The sequence below is a fragment of the Stegodyphus dumicola genome, chromosome 6 (assembly GCF_044657685.1).
Source record: "Stegodyphus dumicola isolate Sdum_Otavi_A_Nest chromosome 6, ASM4465768v1".
In the NCBI taxonomy this organism is placed as follows: domain Eukaryota; kingdom Metazoa; phylum Arthropoda; class Arachnida; order Araneae; family Eresidae; genus Stegodyphus; species Stegodyphus dumicola.
Genome location: NC_140773.1, coordinates 84,500,965 through 84,514,582, shown reverse-complemented (window position 1 = coordinate 84,514,582; position 13,618 = coordinate 84,500,965). Strand labels below are relative to the sequence as shown.

The following is a 13,618-nucleotide window of genomic DNA, read 5'->3' as shown; positions in this document are numbered from 1 at the left end:
AAATATCACGAAAACTACACTAATGGTTAGTTGTAAACTCTTTTTATGAATAACAGATGGCAGCACCACACACGCAAATCATTAACGTCGAGATATATTCTGTTTTTTTCAAAATCAGTGTTTTTAAAAACGCCACGTGATAGGCGCATTGGTAGTGCCTGTCACGTGAGAGTGAGTCACAGAATCTGGTTTCGTGCTTAATACAGGGGAGGCTGAGAGCGCAGATTTATTTATATTTGTTTTTATTCTTTTCTATTTTTGGTTTTGAAGACCCCGGTAATTTGTTTTCACTTAGCTATTTAATTTTCAGTGAGAGCAGAACTTTATTTTTTCTCTTGCTTTCATTGTGCATAGTTTGCTTAGTTTTGAATTCTGTCGATTTTTTTTGCATATATATTTAATAATAATTCTTTTCTAGTCAATAATTAATTGTAAATATTATAGTATTTTAATTATTTTTCTTATAAATTTTAAAATTGTGTAAATGGCTCGGAGAGTCCTTAGCATTGCCGAAGCAATGAGAGTTTCCTTTTTGGGGGGGTGTAGAGCAGCAGGCCTCCCCGTGGTGCACCCTGAGTTATGCTAATCTGCTACAGAGATCAGATTCTACTGTTTTTAAATCACAGACAAAGTATTTTACTGTAATATGTGCTTCACAGTAATGCTCACATATCGCAGCTTGTGTGGCTCAGTGTGTTCGCTTTGGACACACCCACAAAATGGAAACACTTTGTGCAATCTTTGTAAAATTATACCTGCATACTCTCCTAAGCTTAAATAGACTGCCTACAAAATTTTTTGGTAAAATTTCAACTTTAAAGAGTAGCGTGCCAGAAAGGGTTAAAAAATAATGGAATAATGCAGCTTCAAAAATGGGAAAACATATCTGTTAATAACTTAAAAATAGAAAAAAGTTCAAATGAGAATGTTTTAACTTTATTTTGAAAAATTAAAGTGACACCTGCATTTTTTTAATATTGATCTTTATTGAAATTCATATGAAATCAAAACTTAAAAAGAAAAAAAAAATTCCTCCACTTTAAAATATCACAATAATTTCTTATTATTCAATTTAAAATATGAAAATTTGAATCTCAAGATAAAATCAAAAATTTCTAGAGTTATGGATATACAACTCACCACTTTTTTCATTGAAAAAGAAAAATAAATAAGACTTCTTAACCCATAAACATGAAAAAATAAAAATTATTTAATTTATTCTATAACTTAAGATCTGCTACTACAGTCAAAAGTCGTTAATCCGGACACCCATAATCCAGACCTCAAAGCTACAAACTTTCTGCGCATGCATCAACGCATAATGAGTTCACGCACGCGCCTTGGCGTTTACGCATGTGCAAACGCGTGTGCGCATAATACTTTTACACATGCGCATTTAATGTATAACGGATGGTACAAGCTAAGCTAAAATTATCTAATTATCTATTTCAGTTAATGTTGCAGATTGTGTTGTTACTTAATCTTCGAATTGGAACCGTTTTATTATTTTTTGCAGACTGATAGAGCAATTTTATAAAGGTAAGCTTGAACTTTCGATTATGTCAAATAGAATTTCCGATGCTGGAGCTGCCAAAGCAAAAGTATGTTTCGATGTTCATCAAACAAAAAGTGGAATTGCTGCAAAAAAATGGATAAAGGCATATCCTTTGTTTCTCTAACCATTCCGAAATCTGTTTATCAATTTCACACTGCTCTGCGGGGGAGGAGGGGGAGGGGACATAGCGGCGCGCAATGAACTGGAAGTTGATCTGTCAGCACTATCCTTATCTTCAGGGCGGATGTTTTTATTTTATTCGGCTTATAATTCCTTACTAAATGTAGTATTTCATCTCGATGTATTCAGTCTTTGATATGATTTAAATCAAATTCCTCGTCATTATAAATATCATGAGTACACATCAAAACGTTTTCTGGTTGTAATTTTTTAATTTCAACTATGCGTAATGTATGCTTTATGCATGCATGCATTGAAAGAAATGTTTAATAAAGTAAACAAATAAACATTAAGGTTTTTTTTTTTTTTTTTTTTTTTTGTAAATTTTGATACCCTTTAGATCATAATTGCTCTTTATTTCAAAAATTACAGTTTCATATTTTTAATTTTATAATTTCTGCATGCTGTCTTAACAGATTTAAACTGATGATCTATAATCCGGAAAAATCGATAATCCGGAATCGCCGAAGTCCCGGCGAGTCCGGATTAAAGACTTTTGACTGTATATACAAGATCTGTGTATACAAGATCTTGAACTTAAAAATTACCAACAACAATAAAACACATCATCCTCCCCCCAAAAAAACCTAAGTATGTAACAGCTACAGATATATATATATATACACATATTCAGTACAGCAGCATTATTCTAAACATACCAAATTTAAAGAATTCTGGGAAAAAATATGGAATGCACATGTGACATTAAAATTCATATGTATCACTGGCACATACATAAAATAACAGAAAGTTAATAACCATAATACAGATGCTCAAATTTACATTTTATCTATAATATATGAATAACAGCACTGACTAGAACTTTGCTATTTATGACAACTGAGCAATTCGTTTATTCAATTTAATCTTATTACAATAATGTTTCATTTAACATTTTAATGGTGGCTCCAATTTAAATAAAAACATTTTCAATATTGTTTAAATGATTATCATACTCATGTACAGGTATCAAAATGTCTCTTTAAAACGGAGTTTTAGATTAACATGAGGTACAGTACTTCGAAACTTCCACATCTAGAGCATAATTTTTATTTACACATTAGCTTTTCTCTGGCAAATGTGTTAGCAAAATTTCTTAGATGCTTATACTTCCAGCAAAATATCAACCTTTTTTCAGCAAAGAACTACAACTTGCACAGTAAAAAAAAAAAAAAAAAAAAAAAAAAAAAAAAAAAAAAACCCAAGCATTGAAATGAGTCCAAAACAATTTTTTAAGAAACAGTAATTAATGATTTTTTTGTTCTGCATCAACAAATGTTTTATCTTCATTGATTTTTTTTAATTCTCAAAATGAAAAATTCTGAATTAGCTTTATAAATACCCTGTTTATTGGATTACTTAATGAATTTTTTAAGACCAAAAAAAGGTGTGATGTTTTGTAGCACTTTCTGTATGCTATTTATGAAAACTAGAATATTTTTATAAAAAATAATTTGAAAACAGGACTGATAAAATAATTTCATGTTGAATATTATTCAGTATGAATTTTAAAAACATACTCGAAATAAATACTAAAATATATTTTAAGCAGATTTTATTATTTGAACTAGATTGACAGTGGCAAGGGTGGCTAAACATGCTTGACTAACACTACAAAATTCTCATATCTGAGAGTTGTCAAATACGAATAAATATTGAATGATACTTTTATTGTTACATGCACATTTTGCTATAAAATCTGATATAAATATTGAAAAATATTAAATGTTTATGTAAATATTAAGAAATACATGTACATGCAGTACCTGCAAATGTGTAGTTTTAGAACTTTATACACGTGGCAGATACAGAATTTCTTCACAAGATCCATGATGTCCTTCTACACATTTGTTTATGACAATGAGGTATCCTGCTGCTATTCATTTGCAACATTCTAAATAATAACATTTTAAGGCACAAGTCAAATGTCTGAATAAAAATGAAAGCTCTACACAATTTTGAAAAACTTTTAATGCTTTCTTAATAAATCCTAGCTGAAAATAATAAGTATGAAAACAGGAAGGAGCTTAATAAATTAGTATTCAAGAGTGTAGGGTTTTAAGTCTATTAACTACCGTATTTCACGGCATGTAAGATGCACTTTTTTTCCTAAATTTGGTCTAAAAAAGTTACCTGCGTCTTATACGTGAAGGACATAGGTTAACTTTCAATACTGAATGCTATTTTTAGCCCGGATAAAGGTCTAGACATTCATAACTTTTCTACAGCTGCCATAATTATTTTGCGCATGCGTGAAATATCTGTCGCCAAAAAGCACCAAAGCTCGAAGCTGGTGTCGAAGTTCGAACAAGTTCGATGGTCAATGCGCACAAAAACAACTATTGCACAGAAAATGCCAGCAGATTATGCAGAAAAAATACTAGCATTTCATAGTTTTGTTACAAATGCATGCAAGAAAACTTCTTTTGAGCTCGGTCAAATAGGAAATATAGATGAAATTTCATTCACATTTGATGTATCATCCAACAAGACTGTGAGTATTAAAGGGTCTAAATCAATAACCATAAAAACCCGATATACAGTAGTTCTAACATGTTGCGCTGACGGCACAAAACTACTGCCGTTTTTCATATTCAAAAGAAAAACTTCCAACGGGTGTAATTGTTCATGTTCATCCAAAAGGCTGGATGGACGAAGCTGGAATGAAACTGTGGTTACAGAATGTATGGGCGAGGTGAACCTGGTGGACTCTTAAGAAAACCCTCTCTTTTGGTTTTGGATCAGTTTAGTGCCCATAGAACTGAAACCATAAAGAATAAAGCGAGAGAATTAAAAACCCAGATAGCTGTCATTCCTGTTGGACTGACTAGCCAATTACAGCCTTTAGATGCATCGGTGAATAAGCCATTTAAGGAAAAAGTGCGAGAACGATGGAACAAGTGGATAGGAGAGCCACATCATGCCCTCACACAGAATGAAGCGGCCCTCTACTTCACGAGTGTGGGAGTGAGTAAAAAGATCTTGGGAGGACGTAAAGGCTGAAGTAATTGTTAAGTCCTTTAAGAAGTGTGGAATCAGTAATGCTCTTGACGGAACAGAAGACGACGCATTATTCGAAGAAGGTGATACTAGCGATGATGGAAACAGTAGTGATGATGACGTTGTCGTTTTCGATGATGATGATAGTGAAAAGGATTTTTATGGTTTTGAAAGTGTCTAATTTCATAATAGGCAACGTTTTCCTTGAATCTGTTTTTTTTTTTTTTTATTATTTTTTTTATTTATTTATTTTTTATTTTGTATTTGTTTCTGATTTATTTTGTATTATGTTTGATTGCTTGCTGTTCATTCATTTATTCATTATTGAAATTTACATATCATGTTCAAAATAGCTTGCCATTTGTTAATTTTCCTTAATAAAAATATGTTTGGTAATTGCATTCAATGATAGTTTATTTGGCTTTTATGAAACGTGAGAACTAAAAGAAACCCCATTTTAAGTTATTGTGGTCTATTGTAATTTTTTTTCCTTGTGTTTGGCCTTCTAAATAAGGGTGCGTCTTATATGCCATCAAATATGGTAAGTTCTTATTTTGCTTTCATTTCAAATGCTGTTAGCTATCACCAGAGTGCAACTTGATTTATGTATTTAAGCACAGAATTTGTGAGAGAGCTTTTGTCAACTACTGCTAGCTGCTTCACTACTATTTCTCCCAGGGTCTGAATTATTCAAATCGGTTTTAACCTTGCTAGCTGTAATTAATCACCAGAGTCTGAGAGGCTTATCCAAAGCTTGTAGGTATGCCTTGCCTTGAAAATTTAATATGGTAAATTTTACTTTAAACTTCCTTTCTGTTATTCCACAAAGTGTGCAAATTAGACTGTATAACGGTTAAGATGACAAACTAATGAAAATATTTACTTTAAACATTCTTCTGTTTGATGTTACTTACAAAACAGAAGAATATTTCCCCTTAATAAAATATTAAAATAGGGCAATAAGTCACCTGACTGTCTTCACAGAACCTTTACAGATAAGTATGCATGGAGATTTGCAAGCTTTAGTTTAATCCCTGCTAATTGCTAGCTGAGAAATGTTAGAAGGTGAACACAACCATACTTTTTTAGGTAGGAGCTCAGTTTTTTAAATTTTATGGAAGAGCTTCAAAGTCACTTTCTACTGTATTCAGTTACGGAGCAGAAAAAGATAAAAGCAGCAGCATCAGTTTTCTACAAACAGGCCCTCTTGGAAAATGTCTTTTAGAAGAACCTGGCATTAAGATGTACAGTTTCTTGGAATTAAGTTGTGGTAATTAAAACATATCTTGGAGAAAGCGATATAATTCAAGTGGAATTGGAACTATCAGGAAAATATCAGATGGTAGAAGAAGAACTGACTCTCTTAGCATTATGAAAAGTTGAAATTGTAAAGTTAGTATATGGAAGGAAGCTAAATGGCAAAGACATTCAGCTGAATATTCCATACTGCAGATGTAGAACTTCACAGAAATGAGAAATCCTGGTACATTAGGACAATTACTCCAGCTAATGATGAAATACAAAAGTTGAAAATCAGCCAGAAATGGATATGGAAGTAAATATAATTATAATGTTCCATGGAGAAGGCAGCACATAGTTGGTTAGCAGAGGTGATACAAACTCCAGCACTGAAATTTCCTGGTTTAGAAGGCCGATGGCAGGTAGCTGCAGCCATGTCTGATTTTGTTGTAAGAGCTGTACTTATGCAGAATGATAAGTCAGTTGCATATTCAAGTTAAATTTAGTCAATCACATTAAAGAAAAATTCCATGGCTATCGAAAAACAGACTTTAGAGACCTTGTTACTATTCAGAATTTCAGAGTGTAATTTAGGAAAGAGATAGTAACAGAGTATAATTTAGGAAAGATTTAGTAAGAGAGTGTAATTTAGGAAAGAGTAACAGTGTATATGGACCATGCTGTGATCCTTCACCTGTATTCATGAAAGAACCTATTCCCAAGATTGTTAAGGTGAGCACTCAAATAGCAAGAGTATTTAGATATAAACATACAGCTGTGAAAAAAGTGTTGTGATTGATGCTATCAAGAATTAAATTAAATAATCAAGGAAATTAGAAAATTTTTGCTTCTTCAGAGATAGTTATAAAGAAAATGAAGACAGACTCTGAATCAAAAATATTTATGCATAAGAGTAGTAAATGATTTTAATAATCTCAAACACCTCAATACTGCAGAAATTATGAACAAGGTTGGTGAACAATTAATTAACACAGACCTTTTTGTCAAACTATTAAAACCACCCATATTATAAAAATTATAAACAGGGCTGATAACTACTGATGACAAAAAGGTCATAAATTTTAAAGACACAAAGGTCATAAATCAAAACATGAAAATACAGATGGCTATCCCAGCAAATCTAAAATTAGGAATTTAGAAAAAGTTACACGATGCATTATTATCAAGCCATCTAAGCATAGAAAATAAATAAATAAATAAATAACAGTGCGGAGGGTGAGGGAAGCAGTTTGTTTTCATCAATTCGAAAAATGCGTCACTCTATTGCAGTTAATTAACAACATTAATGGGAGCATTAGCCTGGACCGGTATATGAGTAGTATAAAAAAAAAAAGGCTCGCTAATGAAATTGCCAGAATTGATTTGACCCTGCCCCAGTGTCATATTAAATAAAAACTAATTTTTACCAATAATAGTTGCCTACTTTTCAAAATAGTTAGACATATTTTTCTTACAAAAAGTATCTGCAAAAACTACTATAAACACATTTTTAAACAAGTTTGTCTTAAAATATGGAGCAATACTTAAATATCTGATAATAGTTCACAATTCATGAGTCAGATTTTGAAGCAATATGTGTGGGCCTGGATACAAAGCATTTTAAAATCATCTATTATTAAACGCAATGAAATATTGCAAAACAATAAAGAGAAATATAACTTAAATTATCTGCAGTTTCATAAAAAATTACCATTCGTGTTGGTATAACTCTCATATACACATTAAGGAAAACACAATGGGGGAGGGGAACTATAGAATTATTTTAGGGCAGGGAGCTGGGTTTATTTGAACATTGCAAAGCATTTAAAAGCTACCTGCCTAAGAGGAAAGATGCCTTTGTGGAGAATTATCTTGTAGGAAACTGGCTCCTGTTCACGCTGAAGATGGAAACACCAAGAAAACTAACCATGCAAAAAGCCTATGTTTAGTCTGAAGCTGGGTCGAACAACTAGTATTCAGTAAACTTAACCATATGCCCACTCATGAGGTTGGGCTGGAAGCTGATTAAACTGCTCTTACTAGGAAACAGGAAAAATAAATTTTAAATGAATGATAGTTTGAACATAGTGAATTAAATACCTAGTAATTCAGATATAGCCCACACGAAAGAGAAATTATGCCACGATAATAAAAAGCATAAGGGACTACTTTAAACTCGGGGATAATGTGTTGAAAGTTAAGCATTCTTTACTTTCGAAACCAAAGGCCTGAGCTGGAAAGTTTTGTCCCAAGTTTAAAAGTCCTCTTATAACTGAGAAGTTATGAGCTGCAGCAATTTACCTCAAAGGTTCATGTAAAATAATATGCAGTCATCAAGAACTATGCATATATGCAAAAGTGTATGTACTAAATTTTTCTTTATAGGAAAGCTGGCCAAATCTTTGGCTTGTATAACTATTGATTTACCAGTACTACCTTTTACAATTCTTTTTCAACTGAAATTGTGATATGTTCTGATTATCTGCAGCTCCATGCAAAGTTAGCAACTCACTGGCTGTTTTTTTAATTAGCAAGAAATGTTTATTTAGTTACCTTTTTGTCTCAAAGATACTGCTCTGCTTAAAAATAATAATAAAAGAAGCATTTTATAAGCAACAAGAAACTTTCTAGGGGGGGGGGGGAGATCTGTATGGCCAATATTCACAATTTTAAGGCAGATAGATACTCACCAAAATGACTTAAATATAACCATTCAAATACATGTACAAGTTGGTTTTTGTTACGTGTAGTATACTAGAAATGATAGCCTTTCTACTGAATGTTAAAACCGAGGGTACTATTAAATAGAACGTAAAAAAAAATTGCTCATTCTCCCAGTAAGAAATTAAGATTTCAGATTTTAAATATATTTACTTGTCATGAACATTAAATGAGTTTCCCAAAGCATATTTAGGAAAATCCTAATATTTTTTTTTTTAAATTTACTCCCCTTCAAAAAAAAAAAAAAAAAAAAAAAAAAAAAAAAAAAGAGGCCTACATATTTTCCCAAACTACACATTACACATTAAATCCTTTAACATGCAACTTATGATCTGCCAGTTTAACCACCCTTGTACTATGGTAATGCAAATATAAAAACTTTATAAAAGCATTATTTTTGAAGCCTTATTTTTTTTTTACTAAAACCAACCAAAAATTTACAAACCACCAAATTAGCTGCAGTGACTGACTGCAAATTTTGCAAAATATAATTATCATAATATTATATACTAATTAAATTTGAAGATATATCACATAAAATAAATTATGACTAGAAAATGCAACTAAACAACATTTAATAACAACAAAATATCACAAAATGAAAAGAATCCAGACTTATATATTAAAGCTCATTTGACATAAAATTCAATACAAGGGCAAAAAGCCAATAATAAATTCCTTAATGAGGATAACATCAAAAACATCCACAGCAAGAAAATTTTGATTAATGTAATGGCCCAGAAATATCTTATTTTGTCATTATATTTATAAATACAAACTTTTTCCTTTAAATATAAAAAAATTATTTCAGTTCATTTTATAATATTTTATCTCAAACTGATGGCTGACATTCTTCAAAAATCTATATAATGGTTTATAAAATTTTATAATTATTAGTTCAACATCAAAATGGAATGTCAAAAATCTGTCAAAAGCTTCAAATACATGATTTTTGAGCAAATGCTCAGCTGAAGCTCATTGTAAAACTGGACTATATCCTTTCATTTTTTAACAATATACAAATGCATAACAAATAAATATTTAACATAAATTTAATTTCTTATATAAATTAACTTTCTTTATTAAAAAAATAATGAGAGATTTAATCAATATTACGAAAATTAGCTACTTCTCTTTCTGAGAAAGGATATACCTTTATTACTGAAAGTTTTACCTTACAATGAAAAGCTATTTTTAGAAAAATATAAAATTGCATCCAAACATTTTAATCAAGCTCATTAAATAATATAATTATGTACCACAATAGTTTATGCTTTGAATAAACTGTTGCTTAAAAAAAGTACAGTTTATATTAAATATAAAAAATACAATTTAGTTGGTATATAAGAAATGAGATTGTCCATATAAGTCAACATGCAATTTGCCAATAAACTATGAAATATTTTGAAAATGATGCACAACAGTTAAATTTTTTTTACCCCAAGACAAACTGGTATACAAACTCAGAAATTTATATCACAGCCATCTATGACTAAACTGCTTATTTACATTAGCTAAATAAATGTTTGAAATAGCATTCTGTGTAGAGAAAAATCCTACAAAGATACAATGAAATAAAGTTGCACTCATTATGTGATTTGGGAACTTTTATGACTTTTCATCATCAGTTCCTAAACTACCTGATTGTAATTGCTCTCTATTTATTGTTTAAGGAAAAATCATGTCACACATACACTTTTTCTATTTTCATCTGCAATGAAAGAAGATATTTTCATTATTAATCACAATAAAAAACTGTTTTGGGAACATGCAGTCAGCTTTTCATGGTGTTAGGAGGTGACTTGAGAAGAGCAAGTCTAAAAGTTATTGCAAGTTTTTACCAAGTATTGACAAATAGATACATTATAAAGATGTATCATGAAGAAGATAAGCCAATCAAAGGAAAATATTAGCAATTCCTTGGCTAAATGATATGACTAATGAGTCAAGTGATTGTATTTTATAAACACATTATAAAAATCTTTTAATAACTGGCTTAGAGATAAATGATAAGAAAAATATTTTAAATCTTTCCTATTTACAAGATATTATTAATTTAATTTGAAAGTTTAGTGCTACTTTTAAACTCTCTCTATTAGTTATTCAACAGTGTCTCAAACATAAAATGAGTAATTATTCAGAAGCATATACTGTAAAACTAACTTCTCCTCCTTTTACAGAAACACCTTATACAGGCATAGATTATAAAGAAAACTCAAGAAACTAAACTCTGGTTTTAAAAGCAACTAATATAGACTACACCACATCAGCAGTGTTGTAGCAAATACATTTGGATGCAATTACTAAATGTAAGTACAGAAACAGTTTCACAATTATAATTTTTATAAATCTGTGTATAGGTACACTTAAAATATTCTAGAGTTTGGCTTAGTTGTGCTACTACATAAAGTTTGATTATTACACACCGAGTTTTAGGGCATAATAGGTACTGTATTAAGAAATTTAATCAAGATCAGTTAATACTGAGTTATTGAAACTACTTGCCTTTTCAAAGTAACAACAACTGAAATCTTTCTTATCTTAGCTCTTGAAGGAAACTGTAAACATAAAGTTATGGGGAAACATAAATTTAGTAATATTGCTGAAGATTAGCTGCACTTTGGCCACCATTTCACGAGGCAGAAATGATCCAAATAATGGAACAACCATCCTTAGAGATAATTTTGAACCATTGTTTGATTGTATTAGTTAAATAAGTTCTAAGCATACATAATGTGTGATACTTGTAGGTTGTTAAATTGTGATAAAATAATTGTACCATGATTTAAAAAGCATAAAAAGAAAAGCACACATAGCAGATTTTATCTCATATTTGAGAGGCTTTTAATATTGTAAAGATATGTATTTATACTGAAAATTTCAAACATCATTTGGTGACAGAATTCTTGATAAAAGTACGCATAACATTGATAAATATTCATGGATGCAAGGTTACAATCTATATACAGTGCGATACAGCCCTTTTCTAGGCCTTCGTCAAATGGTGGGCTGATTAGACAGTGAAACAAAATCACCTAATGATTAAAATCAAACTAAGCTGCAGTGAGAATATGAACTCTGAAGAAATGTGCCCCGAAATTGAAAATTTATGGAAAATAAAGAAGTTACAGTTTTCCAGATTGCTTTGCAAATAGGCCTTATATCTAGATTAATAGAAAATTTCTGCATGTTAAGTTAGGAATGTTGAAGATCAGCAGCAGATGGATACACAGAATGTTGATGTCAGAAATTATGAAATGTCAAATCGAATGTTCCAAAGAACTGCTTTCTATGCTATGATGAAAGTTGTGTTTACTTACTACTAGTAACAGGAAATTAACTGTGATTTCATCACTATGGCCCAGAAATAAAATAAGACAAGTTCAGAAAATTCAATGGATCTCTCCAAATTCAAAAGTTTAGAATCCAGAAATTTGTTGTCAAGATTTTTAGCACCATTTTAGGGGATGAAGAGCATTCACTGCTTACTTATTTTATGCCATATAATAAACAGATGCTTTATTATGTTAACTTTGACTCAACTCTTTCATAAGTTCAATGTGATGGCTATACAAAAAAGTGTTGCCTTAGCACAAGTGTTCAAATACACAAGACTTCGACTTTTAAGAGGACTTTTCAGAAATTTATATTCCATCTTCTCCTCTGTCCGACATTTTGGCCAGACCTGGCCCCAAGGAATTTCTTTCTTGTTTCAAAACTGAACCCCCTACACAAAAAAGAGAAGCCTTAGGTTTAAAAATTTCACAGACTTCAGCCTTTAGCCTTTCACAGGGACAACCTTCAGGTTCAGAAGGAAAACTTTAGTTCTACCTTTTTCTTCTCTTTCAGAATAACTTTACTTAAAGGCATTTCTTTTTTTCCTGCTCTTATATATGAAGCAGTAACTTAAATAGATTCATTGAACTTTAGATGCCATGAAAGTTCAACAAATTTTGCTGGCAATGCCTTGCAATATTTCATAATTTTTTTTTTATTGTTTCCAGTAGAGAAAAGGCAGTGTATCTAAACACAAGAGTAATATGTAAAATGACCAGATATCACAGATTTCAGTGCAATGCTCCACTTCAGAATGCGTCCTAGAAAATGCACAAGATTTTTGTATTAGTCAACATGTATTTTGTTTGTCCCATACAGTTACGGAGGGTTTTCGTGAGATCAGAAACATATTCAATAATGAATTAGGAAAACATTATTACGTTAAGGGCATTAAGCATGCATTTTGAAGAATTAGAAAGGTTCCAGACAATGAAATTAAAAGACAAATTTGTAAAAGAACTTCACAGTTTCTTTTCAAGCTCAAATTTGTACTTGAAAAAATGGATATAAATCATTTACAGAATTATAAATGAAATCACCCTTTGGAAAATATAGCAGAATGTGAAAACATGCAAGAAAGCTACATTTTTACAAGAAAATACGGTAGTTTTCTGTTTCGCTGGCGCAAATCTTGCCAAGCAGACTGTATTGGCGGCAACATACAGTATACACATAAAAAATGTTAGTTCTAAGAATTTTTTATTTTGAAGGCATAAACATTTTAATATCGTTTAAAATTTTGTAAAAAGCCAATAAAGACAATAAATTTGTAAAAAGAATTTACTATGTTTTCATGGTTCAACATACTGATTTGCCGGTTCATATCACGTGAACCCAAGTGATGTCGTCTCACATAAACTACGGTACAAAAATCTAATTCTCTCAGTAATTATCTACATTAATTTCAAGTTAAATTAGTAATTTCAGTAATTTCAAGTTATTCCAATTTAAATTGGAATAGAAGTTTAAATGCAAGAATTATTTCAATTCGTACGAATAGCTTACTCAGAAGTTATGTAAAACCGCAGAGTTTTACTTCGCTACATTCTCATTACAATTGATGAATTTAACTTTTGATCTTTTCTA

The 13,618-nt window shown here is 30.8% G+C and overlaps 1 protein-coding gene across 2 annotated transcripts in view; it reads right to left on the bottom strand.

Annotated features, from left to right (window-relative positions):
* Positions 1-3,275: 3,275 nt before the first annotated feature.
* The window catches only part of LOC118185426 (uncharacterized), a 43,340-nt gene continuing 32,997 nt past the window's right edge, over positions 3,276-13,618 (bottom strand). For both annotated transcript variants that reach the window (XM_085818623.1, XM_085818624.1), the window contains exon 7: positions 3,276-10,352. In XM_085818623.1, coding sequence (XP_085674749.1) covers positions 10,304-10,352 — 49 coding nt within the window. In that variant the 3' untranslated portion in view covers positions 3,276-10,303. The remainder of the gene's footprint in view (positions 10,353-13,618) is intronic.